Below are 19816 nucleotides of genomic sequence, written 5' to 3'. Positions count from 1 at the left end.
GTCCGGAGCCTGTGCTCCGCAACGGGAGAGGCCACAATAATGAGAGGCCCGTGTACCGCAAAAAAAAAAAAAAAAAAAAAAAAAAAAACTCCCGTCAACTTCTCTTAGTACATAAATAATATGGCCAAGTGTCAAGAGATGAGAAAAGCTACAGATAATTTGGATTGTCTTTAACGTTTTCCTATGTCAGTGAACAGAGAATAATTCAGTCTTGAGGCACAAAGGTGCTTCTCTAGCTAGAATTGGAATTAGTTTCGGTTCCTCATTTTCTCAAATATTCTGTCCTAATTAAAGGCTTCTTAAATGAGTAGGTAATTGTTGATTTTTAAGCTGCAATTGCAAATTACTTACACCCTCTAAAGTTCAGTAAACCTTTAAACCTTTTAGCTCTTCTATTGATATCCTAATCATGCAATTAAAGCATCTACAGTAAGCAGATGAGCTAAGGCAAGCGGTGTCATGTTTTCTTTGGTGTACAAATCAATAAAGCTATTGTGATGACTTTCAAGTCAATGACCTAGCTACTGGAAATGGACACAGCTTTAAAAATAGATATTTAAAATAGGTATCATTTGTACTAACAGCTAATATTGTTGCTCAACATTTTGTTTATAATAGTTCAGTTATTCTCAGAGACTTCATATACTCACAGAATTAAGGAATGACATATTCCAAAGGAAAATGGAGTCCAGAAGTTAAAAGACATGACCCTGAGCTCTATAAAACAAAGATGCTAGAATCATATGGTCTTATTTTCCAGGTGCTTATGTGCTGCAGGTCAAGGCCACGGATGCAGATGACCCAACCTATGGAAACAGTGCCAGAGTCGTTTACAGCATTCTTCAGGGACAGCCTTATTTCTCTATTGATCCCAAGACAGGTAAATTTTTTATTAGAGACAACATTATCACCTCCCTTTCCCATTCTAACACTGCAATAGAGATTCAATGCGCTCCCCATCTAGCAAAGGAAGATAGGATCTTACCTTGCTGCTGCAGAGCTATTTCTTTCAGATTGAACTTGGTATAAATATAAACCTTTTTACACATATATGCCAAGTCCAAATTTGTTAGTTAGGAATTCTTTGTATGATTTACTTTAAATTTTCCAAAGTCTAGGAATATTTGTTTTTTTTGTTTCTTCTAGCTAAAATAGCTTTTTATTTCAGTTTTTCTTGGTTGGGTTCAATTATATTCAGTTTTGGGCCTAATCAACCCAAATTATGGAGTTTCTATTGCTATCTTTATCAAGGGTTATGGATGGTGACTTTGGAAAAATATAGACTTATGCTTCTAGTAGGGGAAAGAAGAGGGCTGACAAACTTGAAACCCCAAGATCACTAATTCTTCTGGTCTGTGTTTTTGAAGCCAGTCTCGTTTTTAAGTCAAACCATTGAAATTCCAGTTTTCAAAGCCTCATATAAGAATCTATGGAAAGTTAGAAAGGGCAGGAAAACATGCAGGATGATTTTGTATTCCCTTTAAAACGAAGCGAGTCCCCCCTGTTTCTAGAGAATCTGTTTTTGAGTGAAGATAGTTTTTAAGGAGCTCCAGTCATGCTGACCAGTTATCAAAGCTCAGTGTCACAGTTAAAGCAGAAACTCCATAACGACAGTTGTTTTATCAACTCTTATATAATACATAACATGTTGCATATTAAAGTCAATACTGTTTATCACATCAGTTTAAAGTAATGGAATAAACTGTTAACATACTGGACTAATAAGTTACTTTTAAGATTTGTAAATAGATCTTTAAAGAGCTACATTGATTTGAAAGGTATTCGTTTCCGACACTATACATGCAAATGGGTTAAACATTTCAAAATTTATACTTCCTCAGAAGTGTGTGGAAACTGGACTACCAATTAGATATAGGTTAATTAATAATTAACCATGGATGGATGTTGCTTGGAAACATAAGGTCAATTAAGTGAAAATAAAGAACCAGCAAATTTTCTGTCAACTAAACCTGCCATTCTGTCTGTCCTCACTTTTCACCCTTTTCATCAAGCCAACAGGGGGCCAGAAACCATCAAAAAAAAAAAATGAACGGAATAAGGCTGGGAGCTGCTCCCTTTTGTAAACTTAAAAAGGAATAGATTGTAGTAAGGACAACATTAGTTCTTTAAGAAGGGAACGTCAGTGCTGCAGAAAATATAGAAAGGTTCAGGACAAAGAAGCTCTTTTGGTTTGGAAGTAGGATCAGAGATCAAAAGCCAAGGGGTCAAATGTTAAGAGTGAGTGTGTAATGGGGAGATTACACCTAAAATGTAAGTTATTTTCCAGAAGTAGGCAGTGAAGACAGGAGAAGAAAATGTTTGGCAATAAAGGTATTGAGGAAGTTTTGTGGTGGCTATTGTGTTTAGCTTTGGGAAAATCATATATTTGTGGAAAAAAGGGAAAATTGTTGATAAAAAAGTTTGGGGAAGTTTTCAATGAAGTTTATGATGGTACAAAGCTCCAGAGGAATTAGGAAGGTTTATGCAATAGGCCAAATGTATAGACAAATAATGAGATTATCTAAGATACTATACATCCTTTTATCAAATGGGAACATTATGGGTTATTTTTTCCTTATACAGTTACATTTTCCAAATTTACCGTAACTGGGAATCTAACAGAAATAGAAGTAAGGACAATATCTGTCTCCTAGATCACTTCAGCCTCTGAGAAGCACTTCTCACAGACAGAAAGGATGGGAGAAAAAGAAAGGAAGGTGTCTAGAGATTGGTGAGGAGGGAGGTTTTTAGTATTAGGGTTCTCTTACTGAGTTTCAGTGATTAATTCTATAGAGTAGATGAGTTTATATACTCAGAATAAGTGTGGCAGAAGCAGGATCAAAGATTTAATATTGGAAAAATAACTATAGATGGAGACCATACCTAACTAAAAAAGCAAGATAAAAATCACACAAAGGTGAATCGAAGCATAAAGTGTGGGTACAGAATATAATTGCTTTGGTCAAATTAATACTGGACAGACAACAATTACATGAAGGGTTTACTTGCCCATCCCTTGACTTTACTTGTTCAATATCAACTTTAGATAAATTCTAATGCCTTCAGAAAGTATCATTTTACAGAAGGGTATATATATTCATAATATGCCTTTTCTAATTGTGTATTTATATTTTTATATCATGCTTATTATTTAGAACTGAAGGTGAAACAATTCTGGCATGAACTGTGGAATAGGTTTTTTGAAGCATTGATTTTCACTGGAGACAGAAGTCTTGACACTAACAATGCCCCAGACCACTAGACAGGAAAAGTGTGGATGGTGAGGCACTTCATTAATAGAATGATAACTAGCTCTTCATGCACAGAAACCATTAAGAAGACTTTTTGTCAAATTTATCACCTTGTGGTAGGTAAGAATACATCAAAACTCAAGGATAATTGCAATTTCTCAGAAATAGCCCCCATATAGCTTCCTTTTATGATTCCTTTTGCTATTATTAAATAAAATGTATGAAAAACTAATATTATCTAAAATTTTCCACATTTGAGTGTAGAAACCAGTTTAAAATAATTTCTAAAGGAAGAGTCTTATCAAAACTTCTGGTGACTAAGTATTTATGAAGAGATAAATATAACTATTTAGTATTCGTTTGGAATGAGAACATTTTTTTAAAGGTTTTCATTGACATTGCTGTTTGACAAGCATTCCTAGCATCTCTATCCAAGGTATAAATATGGCAGGTTTATTTATAAATAATATAAATTGATGCATTCTATGAAATAAGCCCCAAATTGAGTTTAAAATTGGCTAATTTGGCAATTATTTGGCTTACCTAAGAGAATGTTTACTGTAACTTAAAATTTGCATGCATTCATGTATATGCCTCAAATGATTATTAAATATTTAAAAAAACCAGAAATGTAGATACATTTATAAAACATTAAATAACATTGATCCTTATTATACTTAATGTTTATAAAACACTAAAATATTTGTCATATTGGCATATTACATTATTATATACATTTTACACTTAATATTTATGATACATTAGCAAAACACTTATAATCTATAAAATGTTAAAGAGGCAGTGTAGTATTTTATTTGATGCATGAAATTGAGATGCTAAATATTTCCAGAGCATTGATAATAAAATTATTTCATTTAGGAAAACAAACATTATTATAAATGACTGATCTCATGACTTAATTTACATTTAAAATTCTTTTAAAGTATTTGAAATTTTCCCTAAACGATTTCAAAATCTAGTCTGAGTTGGATAACTAGATATTGCTATTTGGTGTATCATGTGGTGATATGTTGATTTTTCTAAATAATCTGAGCTCTACCTGAGAAAGCATTATATTGATAATACTATTTTATCTCAACATTTTAAAAAATCTATAAACTTTAAATTGTTCTGTCATGGTAAAATATATATTTTGCTATTTTAACCATTTTAAGTGTACTCTTCGGGGACATTATGTACATTCACATTGTGTAACCATCACCACCATCCATCTCCAGAATTTTTTCATCAGTGCCTTTTTGTTTATGTGCATTGTCAAAAGTGCATATTTATAAGTCTTTATGCTATGTATTTACATGTGCATTTTTAGGATTCATATGAAAAGAATTGAATGAGAATGGGATTTTATGCATGAGTTACTTTCTTTTTTTCTTTTATCCACTACCCTGATATTTCACGCTCTATGATTCTGTCCTAGCTTCTGTTTGGGAAATCTGATGAAGTGCTGAGAGAACTGACACTTTCTCAAGATTTTTAGTTCGATTATCACCTTTTGATTAGAGATGATTATCTTCAAGCTTACTTCCCAAATAAAACATCATCCCCCCTGACTGATATTTATTCTTTTCAGTCAAAAAAAAAGATGTGTTAGTGTTTTAAAGCCCCGTAGTAAAATTAAAGCATGGGTCAGACTTCATATTTTGAGCTAATTCTTTATATAAACTACTATGTACATATTTACAATGTTTTATGGCCTGAGCATGCCTTTGACTTTAATTCAGAGAAAAGTCTTACAGGATTTAGAGTCAGTGCTGGTGAGATAAAGACAGAAGCTCTTTTTCTCTTCAAGAGTGAAATAGGAAATAGACAATTATTAAGATTAAACAACACGTGCCATTATCGCTTTTGTAATATTTTACATATATGCAGTAAAATTACATGACTAAAAATGTACTGCAGACAACGGTTTCCTTGTATTCTGCCTTGTCACACTTCACGAGAACTCTGTGTGAGCTCCACTTGCCTTATTTTAGAAACCATGGAATGCACACATCTGCAGATGGAACTAAGACTATTTGGTCTTGAAAGGAAAATCCTCCAGGCGGATGTGATACATGCCGTTCGGAAGTTGTAGAGCTCTCATGTAGGAGAGGAGCTAGCTGTATTCTCTGCTGCTCCCCAGGGCTATCAATGGCATGAATTACAGGAAGAAAGAATTTTGGTTTCATTAAGAAAAAAAGATGTTAATGATTGTTCCATAAATAAGAGGGGCAGGCACCTCATGAGATTGTGAGCTTCAAATTACTGGAAGAGTTAAAGCAGGTAATGAGTGATAAGTCAGTGGTGCTGGATTTGGGTATGGATTTCCTGGATTTGGGTAAATTGATGCACATTTATTTATAACCAATGACCTGGCAGGTCCTGTGCTGCCAGGATACTGAGATGCAACAAGCCGATCCTCAAATAGATCCCCATCTACTCGGGGGGAGGATATCAGGTCCTCAGAAGATTACATTTGGGTTTTCTAGGATACCACTCTATGATACATAGTGTGACTACTGGGCACTAGATATAGACTCACGAGAGCGGGGAAACTCCTGAGAAAAGAACTTTTGGGGAAGTGACTTCTAAATCTTAAAGAATAGTTAAGGCATGTTATGGTGCAAAGTCGGACCATACTGTCTTTAAATTTTCTTCCTACCCAAGATAACCTGATAACTCTTCTTGTCCTCAAAATACATTATTGGCAACAGTTTTTAAAAAATTATACACCTTATCTGTGTAGTCATGAACACCATATTTTTAATAAAGCTTAAGAATGTACTAGCTTTTTAAAAAAATCTATTACAGAAGCAGTAGGAAACTAATTCAGTACAGAATTTTAGTTAGAATGACCAATACAGTCCTATGAAGATGACTTTGATGACAGATATGAAGGAAGTAGAGCAGCTGTTTATGGTTACGTCTTGGAAATAACATTTCCAGCAGAGGGAAGAGAGGGTACAAAGCTCTAGTGAACAAAGGAGGGAGTTGTGGAAGATAAGATCAGAGAGTTAAGATCAGGGGGTGGGAAGATGGAGATTATGTGAGGTCTGTAATCTGAGCGACCTGGACAATCTCTGAGGATTTCTGATTGGAGGGGCTCTGTGACTGCTTCATGTTCATGCCTAACCACTGTGACTGCTCTTTAGAGAACAGGCTAGTGGTCTAGGTCTCCTCTGGACTCTAATCCTCAGTGAATGGAGAATGCAGCCATTCATCCATTGTTCATTCTACCTTTCTGTATCTATCTCCTCCTATCTATATCTATCTACCTATCCATCCATCCATCCACCTAATCCATCTGAATAGTCTCAAATTAATAATTAGCATTTTTCAAGATTTATTGAGATATAATTAGCATATAGCGCTGTGTAAATAAGTGGTATACAACGTGTTGATTTGATACACTTATATATTGCAAAATGATCACCATCATAGTGTTAGCCACACCTCCATCAGGTCACATAATTACCATTTCCTTTCCATGGTAAGAACTTTTAAGAACTACTCTCTTAGCAACTTTCCAGTATATAATACAGTAATATTAACTGTAATCACCATGATATACATTCTATCCTTATAACCTATCCACCTTATAACTGTAAGTTTGTGCCTTTTGACCAGAATCTCCCCATTTCCCCCACCCCACAGCCCCTGGTAGCCACCAACCTACTCTGTTTCTATAAGTTCAGCTGTTTTAGAGTCTACATATAAATGATATCATAGACTTTTTGTCTTTCTCTGTCTGACTTATTTCATTTAACATAATGTCCTCAAGTTTCATCTATGTTGTTGCAAATGGCAGGATTTTTTTTTCGTTCTCATGTCTGAATTATTGAATTATATTCCATTATATCACACCTTCTTTATCCAATCATCTGTTGATGGACACTTCTGTTGTTTTCATAACTTGGCTACTGTGAATAATGCTGCAATGAACTTGGAGCACAGGTATCTCTTCAAGATCTTGCTTTCACTTTCTCTTGATACATACTCAGAAGTGGAATTGCTGGATCATATGGTAGCTCTATTTTTTTACTTTTTTTTAAGGAACCTCCATACTATTTTCCATAATGGCTGTACCAATTTACATCCCTACTAACAGCGCACAGGGGTTCTCTTTGCTCCACATCCTTGCCAATACTTTTTATCCCTTGCCCTTGACTTATTGATAACAGCCATACTAAAAATCATGAGGTGATATGTATCTCGTTGTAATTTTGATGTATGTACATTTCCCTGACGATTATTGGTGTCAAGCACATTTTCATGTAACCACTGGTCATTTGTATGACTTCTCTGGAAAAATTTCTGTTCGGTTTCTCTGCCCATTTTTAGGTAAGATTTTTTTTTGTTTGTTATTGAGTTGCATGAGTTCTTTTATGGTATGGATATTAACTCCTTATCAGATATCTGATTTGCAAATAGTTTATCCCATTCCATAGGTTGCCTTTTCATTTTTGTCTATTATTCCTTTTGCTATGCAGAAGCTTTTTAGTTTGATGTAGTCTTACTTGTTGATTTTCAAGATGCCTTCCCAGAGAGTCTATTTATCTTTGAAAACCACGATCTCACTTCTCTCCCACTCTGTGATCTTATTTTATACCATCCCTCCCAACAGTGGTATGCTGCAGCCACATCAGCCTCTAAGTTCTGTTCTTGTATGCGTTAAAGAAGTAATGCTCCCCTCCTTATCGTCCCTGGGATACGCATCCCTGGGCTCTTCCTAAGTCGGCCTCTTCCACTTCTCTGGGATTGCAGTCTTTCCTCAGAGAGGACATTTCTGATACTACCTTCAAGAGGACTTTCCTTCATTTTCCTCCTAACACCAATCACCATCTGAAATTAGCTTAATCATTTAAGAGCTTCTTTATGACCTCCTCACCACTTTATAGGGACACATACCCATTAAATGTACATTCCATGAAGGAACCTTATACAGAGACTCTATCAATTATTTTCCCAGATGAAAACAGACGATACCCAGTTGGGCAATTTGAGATTAGTTTAATAAAAGGACTCTTTACTAAAGTGCAAGCAGATCGTAGGGAAACCATAAGGGATAAGGCTGAATCTGGAGAAGAAATAAGAAGTGGATGCAGTTACCACAATGGGGTTGAAGGAATGAGGGTGTTATAGAGTCACAGGCAGAGACCATGGCAGGAGAGTGTGGAATGGAATGTGGGGCGTCCATGGAAAGAAAAACCCAACCTCATTCTCCTTCTATCATCTAATCTCCTGTCAATTGGCCCAGGGCAACCAGAAACCAGAGAGCAGAGAGAAGTCTAGAAAAGTATATATAGTGGAATTGGAGGGCCAGATGGAAGCCATTATACCCATAAACCTAGGAACAGTGCCTGAATGAAACATATATTTTAGTACAAGTGTTGACTGAATCTACTGTCCCACGTTCAATCCTGCAGTTCAGCACTCAATTTAAGAAAAAACTCAGATAAAATCAAATCCTTGATTATCACATGTAATATTTCATGATTCTTCATATATAGTATTGCATTATTTTCATCTCAAAAAGTTTTCATCAGTAGATCTAACCCATTTTTACAAAATAAGCTGAGATCCACCAAAACTAAGGGACTTGCCTATAATGCCAAGGTGATTGCAAAGGGAGAATATATCCCCCTGGCAGATTAGTATCCTTTGGTACTATAAGGTTTTATAACCTTAATTTAAGGTTATAACTCTCTCAACCATATATTTCCATTCATATTGGCAGAAATAAAATCTATTTTTCTCATTCTTAATTTTGCTCTAATTATCTTGCATATGTTCGAAAGTTCATCAGGTACAAGACCATACCAGTATTCAATGTAAACTTGCTTATCTACTCTTTTTTTTTTTTTCCAAATAGGATTTTCCAAATCCTATTTCCAAAATAGGATTTATTTCCTAATTATTTCAAATTAATTAAAGTTTGTGGTATCACTACTGTGGAGTACTTGTAGAGTATTTATACTGTTTTATAAAATGCATGTTTTTTCTTTTTAATCTTAAACTATTATCATACAAGGTTGTTGCTGTATCTTTATATACAGATACTGAAAAGTAGAGATGGATACTTGAACCTAAATCTAAGATCTAAAGTGACAGAATGTAGCATTCCTTCGGCTGGTTGCATTTTGCTATGGAAGCACTTTAGTCCAGTCCTTTTCAAGTTTCCTCCTTGCTCAAGGCCAGGCAATCCATTTTAATTTGTTTGGTTTTAAATGTTAGGAAGTATAGAAACAACCAGTGGCCATAAGAAGAGTAACTTTTTGAATAGGAGATTCCCCGCGCTGCACCCCACCCCACCCCGGTTTTTTCAATAGGCCACAGTATTTAAGGATTCTCTACTCACAATGAATTTTGTTGTCTGCCTGATTTCCCAGATTCAACTCTAAAAAATTTCTAGAAATGCCCTATGTTATTTCTCTGGGACAGTGGCTCCTAATGAATATGGTGATGGGAAGGGAAAGCACATCATGGTCATCAGAGGAGATTTCCTTTGAAACTACATGCACAACCCTTTCCTCTCTAAATTCTAACATACAATCTCCCAAAAGCAGCATTAAACTAAAAGGATGGCTGGAAGCGGCGGCTAGATCACCTATCAGACACAAAATGGAGGAGTGCAGGGAAAGTTAGGGGTATTCATGACAATTATATCAAATCATCAGAAAAAAACTCTAGTCTTAAATAAGTCTGATAATGCTTATTTGCTCTCTTTTTCATAGAATCAATGTTTTACATATGCATGCATATATCATAAAATTTATATATCAGGGCTTCCCTGGTGGCGCAGTGGTTGAGAGTCCGCCTGCCGATGCAGGTGACACGGGTTCGTGCCCCGGTCCGGGAGGATCCCACATGCCATGGAGCAGCTGGGCCCGTGAGCCATGGCCGCTGAGCCTGCGCGTCCGGAGCCTGTGCTCTGCAACGGGAGAGGCCACAGCAGTGAGAGGCCCACGGACCGCAAAAAAAAAAAAAAAAAAAAAAAAAAAGAATTTATATATCAAACTTGTATTTGTAAATTATATTGAAAATTTTCATACCAGAAATTAAGTGAGTAGAGTAAGAAATATACATATATACTTACTGGAAATGAACTGAGTAAAGATAAATCCGGTCAACAACAGGAAAATACAGTATGAGTACGAATTAAACCCAGGCATTTATCCAGAAAATATAAATATTATAAGGCAGGCAGAAGTCATGTAGCTTAAGGCATGTAGGACCAGGCCACTGAGATGCAGAGATGAAGAATCTTAATTAAGACACTTGGAAATGAAACATCAGAAATCCAAGCTGAAGAAAGGACAAACAGATTGAAGTAGAAGGGTGTCAGTAGCAGTGTATGAATAAAACTGCAGGAGCAAAAAATGGAACTTGCCTTTTTTGCAACAATTTCCAGCCAAGGGCCAAAAGAAATTTCAAATTGTAGTTAAGTCTGAATTAGCAAAAGAACAGCATTAGTTAAGTATAGATAAAATAAGGATGTATATTCAGTTTGTGCTTAGGATTCTATATTTTGTGTTGACAATTGATATTAAATTTGTTATTCATATATGCCTTATTATTTAAGAAATAATATCAAAGACACATGGGTTTAGGACAAATTTTCTGCAATCTCTCCCTAAAATCATTAGGTATAGATTGGAATTTGTTATAAAATTTATTCACAATTTACCTGCAATAAATCCAGAAGGTTTTAGTTGTTACACTATGAATAAATATAAATATAAACACAGACATAAATATAAATATAAATTAGTTCTACACTCAAACACAAGAACAGGAAATGAGTAGGCTATGTAAATATGCATATATATCATGATTCATGATTATAAATTATTTATAGGGACTTCCCTGGAGGTCCAGTGGTTAAGACTTCGCCTTCCAATGCAAGGGGTGCGGGTTCAATCCCTGGTTGGGGAAATAAGATACCACATGCCTCGTGGCCAAACACCAAAACATAAAACAGAAGCAATATTGTAACAAATTCAATAAAGACTTTAAAAATGGTCCATTTCAAGGGCTTTCCTGGTGGCGCAGTGGTTGAGAGTCCGCTTGCCGATACAGGGGACACGGGTTCGTGCCCCATTCCAGGAAAGTACCACATGCCGCGGAGTGGCTGGGCGCGTGAGCCATGGCCGCTGAGCCTGCGCGTCTGGAGCCTGTGCTCTGCAACGGGAGAGGCCACAACAGTGAGAGGCCCGCGTACTGCAAAAAAAGTTCCACATCAAAAATAAATGAATAAATAATTTATAGATTTCTTCCTTCAATTCGCCAGTCCTTCCACTAGTCAGATGGTCAACACATTCTTATTGACTTTTTTCTAAATGACAAGCACTCCATTAGAGGTTGTAGTATAGTAACTTGGTGACAAGAGAGACAAAATCCCTGCAATGGCAAAGCTTAATAAGATCTAAGTACAAAAACCTGTGGCTAATATAAGTAAAAGGAATCCTGAAAGACAAAATAAAATACACAAAGGAGATATTCAAGTGTTCAAAGAAGCAAAGTAATATATATGTATCCCAAAATATAGATAAGAATGAAGATGTTATTCTTTAGAAATCTCACCTTCAGTGAAACCACTTAATTCTTTTACTATATATCTAAAATATATATTGTCTAACAATTTAATTCTTTTTTAAAGGTAGGAGCATTCTGTATAAATTATGTCTAACTTGGTTGACTTAGTGAATGATGACCATCTTTTAGAGCCAATACATTGTTCCTTAACCATATTCCACAATGCTGCACAGCATTTCACTATATGGCTATTACCACAATATATTTAATTATATCCTAACCATTGGATGTTTTGGGTGTTCCACTTTTTAAGACACAGAATTTTTGTTAGCATGTTTTTTTGCTAATGAATCTAGATAGAATCATTTTCTTGTTGTGGACTATTTTATTTTGGAAAACTCATCGTTTGTGACATTTATCTTTTACTTTTTTCCCCCCTTAAGGTGTTATTAGAACAGCTTTGCCAAACATGGACAGGGAAGTCAAAGAACAATACCAAGTCCTCATCCAAGCCAAGGATATGGGCGGACAACTGGGAGGGTTAGCTGGAACGACAATAGTCAACATCACCCTAACAGATGTCAATGACAATCCACCTCGATTCCCAAAAAGTATGTTCTTTCCTGTTAAGTCGAAATCAGTGCAGCTATTTAAAAAATGTCTTACATTTCATTGAATTTTACAGGAATTGTAATAATTTTCCAGACACTTTTGTCTTTAAGAAGCAGAAGCTAAAAATTAAATGTCCTCAGAATTACATTTTTCCATTAGAATCATGCATAGTGTGATTTTAATAGAAAAAAATATAAATGAGTCAATAATTGTACTAATCATGTTATCAATTCTTATAAAAGTAAAATATTCACAATAGGTTGGTATCTTGTCTAATTTCTTACTAGTTGAAAAAGTAATATAAATATGAAAAGTACAATGTAATTTAAGATTTATGACATATATGCCACTGTACTATTTGTTATATCATATAATTAGCATAAAATTTTCTGCCTTCACTTTATCAATTATATGTGTTGAATCATTTCTGTATACTTCCCTGGAGATATCAGATGACATTGCAGTGATGCTATTTCTCTACTTTAGTTGTATTTTATTTTAGTTTTTCAGTAGGTGAAAATTGCTACACTTTCTATGATAATAGAATAATTCACACCTATATCTTCTCTGTAACTATATATTTCTTATTGAAAGTGAATACTTCTCACTTGTGTTACATCCAGTTTCCTTTTGCAGTATTATATTTAACACCAATAAGTACCTGTTCGATTTCTGGTACATTTTCAAGGATTATAGTTCAGTGTTCCTAGGATTTAGAATACAGAAACTGTTTCTTCCATTGCTTATATAAGTAATTTGATAAAGTCACTAGACACTCATTTGCATGAACAGTTTTAAAAAACAAAACAAGGCAAATCATTTTCTTCTTCTAACTCCAGGAGAGTTTGAGTTTATCTACTAAAGTATATAACAATGAGAATATTTAACTAAATAGATATTTTATTCCTTTAGCTGTGTGGTTTTATATAATTTACTACTTTGTCATTTTTGTCTTAAAATTATCAACCTATATTTTCTTAGGGAAATACCCTTACTTAGTGATCAGAAAGTCAGTGTACTGAATAAATGTATAAAAGTGGCAATTAGAAATCATCATACTTTAGCAACTGGGGTGTATATGACAAATGGCTAGTAAATAATAGGTTATGACTAATAATAACACAGTCCTAGAGCAACACTTTCCTTGCTTTCTATTCAGGGAAACCGAAAAAATATAAATAAATATTTCAAAGGAGAAAGAAATAATGCATTTGGTTCTCTAGAACATGGCATTAAAAAAGAACATGTTTCCACCTCAAAAAGACTGATTTTTAACAATTTTACTGCTTATTTGTGGTAATCTATAATAGCTAATTGAGGAGACTAGTTTGAAAGATTGTTCTACTTTTACATAAAAGGTGACATTGTACATTTGAATTCTGTTTTGGATTTGTGCATTAAAAATTTGTTCAGTTTAGAGTATAAGAAATAGCAGAGATCTTCCTAGGTAGTATCAGTATTCTTATTCACAAGGATGATAGTGAAGTTTTTCAGATGAAGAGTATAAAACTCAACCAGTGGAAGGAAACAACTTCTGGGTATGGATGAAGGGTAATTTGCAAAAGTTTGAACAGCCATCCAGACAAATAGGCTGGAGTGCAACAAAGAAATGAAAATATCTTAATGGGAGAGAAACTAGAGTATGGTTAGGGAACCAAGATGGCATGCTCAGTTCCCAGGGAGACAGGAAGATCAATTCCAGATCTTATCTAGTGAAAGGAATCTGTACAAAGCAGCAGGCTTGTTTGGAATATATTCGAAGTTGAATCTGTAGATCTAAGCGTAACTAGATGAGACCCACTAGGAAAGATTATGGGGTTAAGGGCATTTGAACTTTTAGAGCATTTTCATGCTGTGTCAGGAACTTTATCATTTTCGTATTTCCTTTCCTCAGAAACACTCTGAGATCTTTATTTTCCACATTTTACCGTTAAGAAAACTGAGACCTAGATTAAGTTGCCCAAGATCATCAAAGCTGGCAAAGTCTTTTTTTTTGATACTAAAGTTCAAATTTCTTCTATTTTAACATATGAAAATGAAAAGATATTCTTTTTACCTGCCACTCTGAAACCATATTTTTTAGACACATCTGCAAAAAAGTCACATGCAATAGGATGAATTGTCATCATAAACAGAAATGAGAGGGTAGAAGGAATATACCAAATAGATCACTGTGATCTAATTATTTTCTTCTTGTGCTACATGCATGTTCGAACTATAGCCTGAAAGTATAATAGGTGAGAGATATTTTTGAATCATGAGAAAGAAGAGGGTTTTCACATTTTTCATGAATAAAAAATGAATCCCCTTGAAATCTTACATACCTTTGTGTCAAGCCCTTTTTACTGTGCTGTTATTTTGAATTATATCCTTCAGAGGAAATAGACAGAATACATTTATAAACAGAAAAGCCACCTCTTTAGAAGTCAGTGCTCTTTCTGCAGGAATATTTCTCACATGGGTCAATTAAACTGAAAATATGACATGAAATGACAAACTGAAATAATAACTTTTGAATGTAAAAGTCAAGAAAACAAATATTTCATACATAATATAAATTAACAAGAGAATTTCCCACAGCTAGCTCTATTTGTTCATGTCTGTTAAGGAATTATGCTGAAAAACAAATCTTCCTTCAGATGAACTTCATGGAGCTACATTTTTTTCATTGCTTAAAAATGCACAAGATAATTTCTTAAAATTTACCAATCATAATTCGTTTTGGCTTTGTGTGTGTACATATGCATGTGTGACATTGTTAAGCACCCATTTCCATCCATTTCCTTCTATAAATCTGTTAGAAATGAAAATAAAATTAAATGTCATGGCCATTTGTAGGATGCAAGTGTAAATAGTTTGCTGTTTTACTGTTGCAAAATAGATGGTTCCTGAGGCATCAGAATTTCCTGCCAGTTTCATTTGATGATGGTGACAATAATATTTACTAATAAGTTACCATGTGTCATGCATTATGCAAAATGATTTGTATATATATTCCCATTTAACTTTACAATGACTGTATAGTATTTTCTCAATTTTAGAAATAAAAGAACAAGAGTATATTATTAATAAAAGTTAAGTAACTTGTCCAAGATCACACAGCTCCTAGGTAGGAGAACCCAAGACCTAATCTTATGAAGCGACTTCAGAACTTTTTATCACTTTCCCTCTTAAAAGGCAATTTGCCTTTAATGCCTGTGTTTTGCCCCAAAAGTCCTACAGAGAGAACTGTTCACAAACAAAGGAGGGAATACTGTTTCAGAAATAGAAATAATACCAGGCATGTTAAAAGAGCTCTACCTGTAGTCATATAAAAACAAAATATTTTCTTTGTAAAATCTTTTACATATAGTCATATAGCTTCCACCTACGATAATCGAGGACATCCATAGAGGATTTCCATCTGTCAAAATAAGCTACAGCAAAATGCTGATGGTTTCCATTACTTGAATTTTAAATGACAAAAACATCTAACAAGCTGATCTAAATTATACATTATGAGATCAAATCAATTAAGTGTTGTGGTTAATCCACATTAGGCAAAATACTTCTCTCACTTGTCTCTTCTGTGTAATAGTTTTGTAATGAATAAGAAAACAACTTAGGTGAAATAAAGCCCTTCATAGTTTACATAAAAAGGGATAATTTGTAGGAAACGTAAAGAAGTGTTTGCTTCTTTTTCCTTCCTTTTCCAATATAATAAGCATTTAAGAGAACTGTTTGTATGGTAAATGGATTCGAATGCAGAAGATAAGACATTAATATTTATTTTATGACAAATTCTTAGTCATAAATAAAACAGTATTTTTAAGTAAGTCTGTTTTTTGGGAATTCCCCTGGCGCTCCAGTGGTCAGGACTTCGAGCTTTCACTGCTGTGGCCCAGGTTCAATCCCTGGTTGGGGAACTAAGAAGATCCAGCAAACCAACTGCAGAGCGAGGCCTAAATAAATAAACTAACAAATAAATAAACAAAATAAAGTAAGTCTGTTTTCATCAAATGCCCACCAAACATGTTTATATTGACTGTTTCTGGTTATAGGACAATTGATTCAGTTATAAGTCAATAAAATATTATTTGTAAAATAGTTATTTTCTAAAACATATAATTGTATCCAATATTATACCTAGAATCATGAACCCAATTATATCCAGATGGGGCACAAAGTCTGTTTCTCTTTGTTTACCATTTACCATCTTTATACCTGGAAAACTATAAGCTTTGATACTGAAAGTTACTTGGTAAAACCATGTAACAAGTCATTCCGAATACAGAAATAAAGAGCAATTGAATTTTGACAGCTACTCAGATCCAGCCGTAGAAAATGTACCAGCACGTTCTGCCAGGTGTCCAAAGTTTGATTGTCATGCGGATGACTGAGATTGACTACTAAAGATATAAGTTCATGTGTTAAGTTTATTTTTAGATATAATATTTGTACATATTTATATTTTTATATTTATTTTTATATATATATAATTTGAGAATTAAAAACTTTATATAGATTTATATATTTATTTAAATAATATCATAGGAGAAAATTTTTCCTGGATTTTGAGTGCCCAAGATATGCCTGAATATGTAAATGTGTGTATGCTGAGAATCACTTCGGTTCTTTTCACAATCTCTTTCTGTGACTGTTAGGGAGTGAATTATGTACAAATCTCTCCTTCCAACTTATCTGGAGACTCTGGACAAGGGCCTGCTTCCTACCTGCAGGTCAAGTACAAATAACTGTTAACATCCTCAGTATGTTTCTAAATGATGCCTCTGAGGCAAAGGTGGAATTTCTGTTCTTATCACTGCCTCCAATATGCTATTTTAGGTGAAAGAATGAGAAAGAGAAGATGGTGGCAGTTACTCTGAAAGGATACCAAAAGAGGCATGACTAAAATAATGGGTCTTATGTGAGCTCCAGTACTATTTAAATGAGAATGACTACTTCAGCTTCACTCAAATATTTGAGGTTGGAAGGGTGGCGTGGACCAATTGGTCTGCAAAGTTAACTGTATAGATCAAATGTAAGTTAAGGCTTCCCTTAATTGGAACTGGGTGTCGGTTTTAAATAGTAATAAAAAATTAATATATGAAGGTGTTAATGATATACATTCATATTTGTTTATGTTTCTCAAACTTAGTACTGGTGCCAATTTAGCATCAACTTGAATACACCGTTTAATTCCCATAATTTAACCTAGTCTGTGGCTTTTAGGCCAGTACCTCCCAAAGATATAAATATGACAAAAAATTAGATAAGTTGATCTTTGATATTGTATGTATGTATGCTATATGACAATTAGATATGCTCCTCATTTGGGAGGAAATGTTTAAAAAGCATTAAAATTCGGGCTTCCCTGGTGGCGCGGTGGTTGAGAGTCTGCCTGCCGATGCAGGGAACGCAGGTTCGTGCCCCGGTCCGGGAAGATCCCACATGCCTCAGAGCGGCTGGGCCCGTGAACCATGGCCGCTGGGCCTGCATGTCCGGAGCCTGTGCTCCGCGAAAAAAAAAAAAAAAAGCGTTAAAAATCATAAATTTTAAGGGTTAAAAAATTATACAAAGCATTTATGTTCAGGTATCTTCCAGTTCTCACATAGAATGTGAGCATGAGTCATATTTGATGACTCATTTCTATTCTTGAAAAATAAGCCAAGACACGTTATAAAACTAGCTTTTTACTAAGGGGAATAAGCACTTCAAGTTTAATTCCCAAATGGGCCTTTGTCTACTTCAATAAAAATAAATAAGAAACAACTATTTCCTGAAGAGAAGGCATGCAAAGGATAAACTGGGACTTATTCACCAGTGGCTCTCCCAGGGGTTCTCAAATTGTATCTGCCTTAGGAATTCCTTGGGATCCTATGTCCCAGCGATGGAAGTTCTGCTTCAGTTGACGTAGCTTAGATCCAGAAATCTGAATTGTAGATAAGTGTTCCAGTAGATTGTGATATAGATAGTCTGCAGGGCACAATTTGAAAATCTGTGATGAAGGAGCAAGTGTTGATTCTCTGAGAAGTCTTTTTCATTATTCGTTAACTAGAGGTTATGAGTTAATTATTTTGTACCTCATGAGAATTTTTTGATTCATGCAAAATTCTACCTATTTGGGTGGAGACTGAGAATTAAAATGTAGTCTTTTTTTTTTTTTTTTTTGAATTTTTTTTTGCTGTGGCCTCTCCCGTTGCGGAGCACAGGCTCTGGACGCGCAGGCTCAGGGGCCGTGGCTCACGGCCCCCGCCGCTCCGCGGCATGTGGAATCTTCCCGGACCTGTGTCCCCTGCATCGGCAGGCGGACTCTCAACCACTATGCCACCAGGGAAGCCCAACAAAACGTAGTCATTTTAAATTAAGTATTTTGAAATTTTATATTTTTTTAACATATTAAGCACTCATATAGAGTTGTACGTCTTGTTTAGAAGTTTTCCAAAGAGTTTATGGATGTCAGATACTGATGCTTTAAGGCTGAACTCAAACTGGATCAAAGTGAATACAATTTGAAGGCAAGCTCAGTGAAAAACTTTGCACTCCCAGTTCTCCAATGAGAAGCGATTAGTGAGTTTCACTAGACTCTATGTGGGCAGATGTAAGCAAATGAAAAATAGCAGATATAGAATGTTTAAATAATTTTTCATTGCTATAATTATCAATATTCACATCATACTGTGCTTTGCTAATGAGTATGAGTCCTTTTAAAATAGTGCTGACACTTTTTGATGACTTATTTCGTTCTGTTTCCCATGTGGCAAAGTATAAAAGATTGTAGCCTGGTTGCTCCATTGCCCCATTAGCAGACTCTCAGAAGAATTATGCTTATGAGCTGGATGGCTAGAGCCCTTCTTGAGGTGGCAATTATAATCATAATACTATTTTAAACACTTTTACCCAGAGTAAAGGGTATATGCTATGATTGTTAATATCATTTCCCCAGTTTTCTTAAAATGCTTAAGTTTATTTTATTATTATTTCAGTCTTTGAAAATCACATTATAGTCAATTAAAAATTCCTGCCACACAAATGGGACCTAATGAAACTTAAAAGCTTTTGCACAGCAAAGGAAACCATAAACAAAACGAAAAGACGACCCTCAGAATGCGAGAAAATATTTGCAAATGAAGCAACTGACAAAGGATTAATCTCCAAAATATACAAGCAGCTCATGCAGCTCAATATTATAAAAACAAACAACCCAATCCAGAAATGGGCAGAAGACCTAAATAGACATTTCTCCAAAGAAGATATACAGACTGCCAACAAACACATGAAAGAATTCTCAACATCATTAATCGTTAGCGAAATGCAAATCAAAACTACAATGAGATATCATCTCACACTGGTCAGAATGGTCATCATCAAAAAATATACAAACGGGGCTTACCTGGTGGTGCAGTGGTTGAGAGTCTGCCTGCCGATGCAGGGGACAC

At 34.9% G+C, this 19816-nt stretch overlaps 1 protein-coding gene across 2 annotated transcripts in view; it reads left to right on the top strand.

Moving 5' to 3' along the window:
- CDH12 (cadherin 12) overlaps positions 1-19816 on the top strand; it is a 692773-nt gene that overhangs the window by 601900 nt on the left and 71057 nt on the right. Inside the window, exons 6-7 of one of the 2 annotated variants that reach the window (XM_007454262.1) lie at positions 761-880; positions 12230-12397. In XM_007454262.1, the coding sequence (XP_007454324.1) occupies positions 761-880; positions 12230-12397 (288 nt within the window). The remainder of the gene's footprint in view (positions 1-760; positions 881-12229; positions 12398-19816) is intronic. The other variant, XM_007454263.1, reaches the window with a different exon arrangement.

The sequence above is a fragment of the Lipotes vexillifer genome, unplaced genomic scaffold (genome assembly GCF_000442215.2).
Source record: "Lipotes vexillifer unplaced genomic scaffold, Lipotes_vexillifer_v1.1 scaffold271, whole genome shotgun sequence".
NCBI classification, from domain to species: domain Eukaryota; kingdom Metazoa; phylum Chordata; class Mammalia; order Artiodactyla; family Lipotidae; genus Lipotes; species Lipotes vexillifer.
Note: the sequence above shows the minus strand (reverse complement) of the source record. Positions and strands in the feature narration are given on the sequence as shown.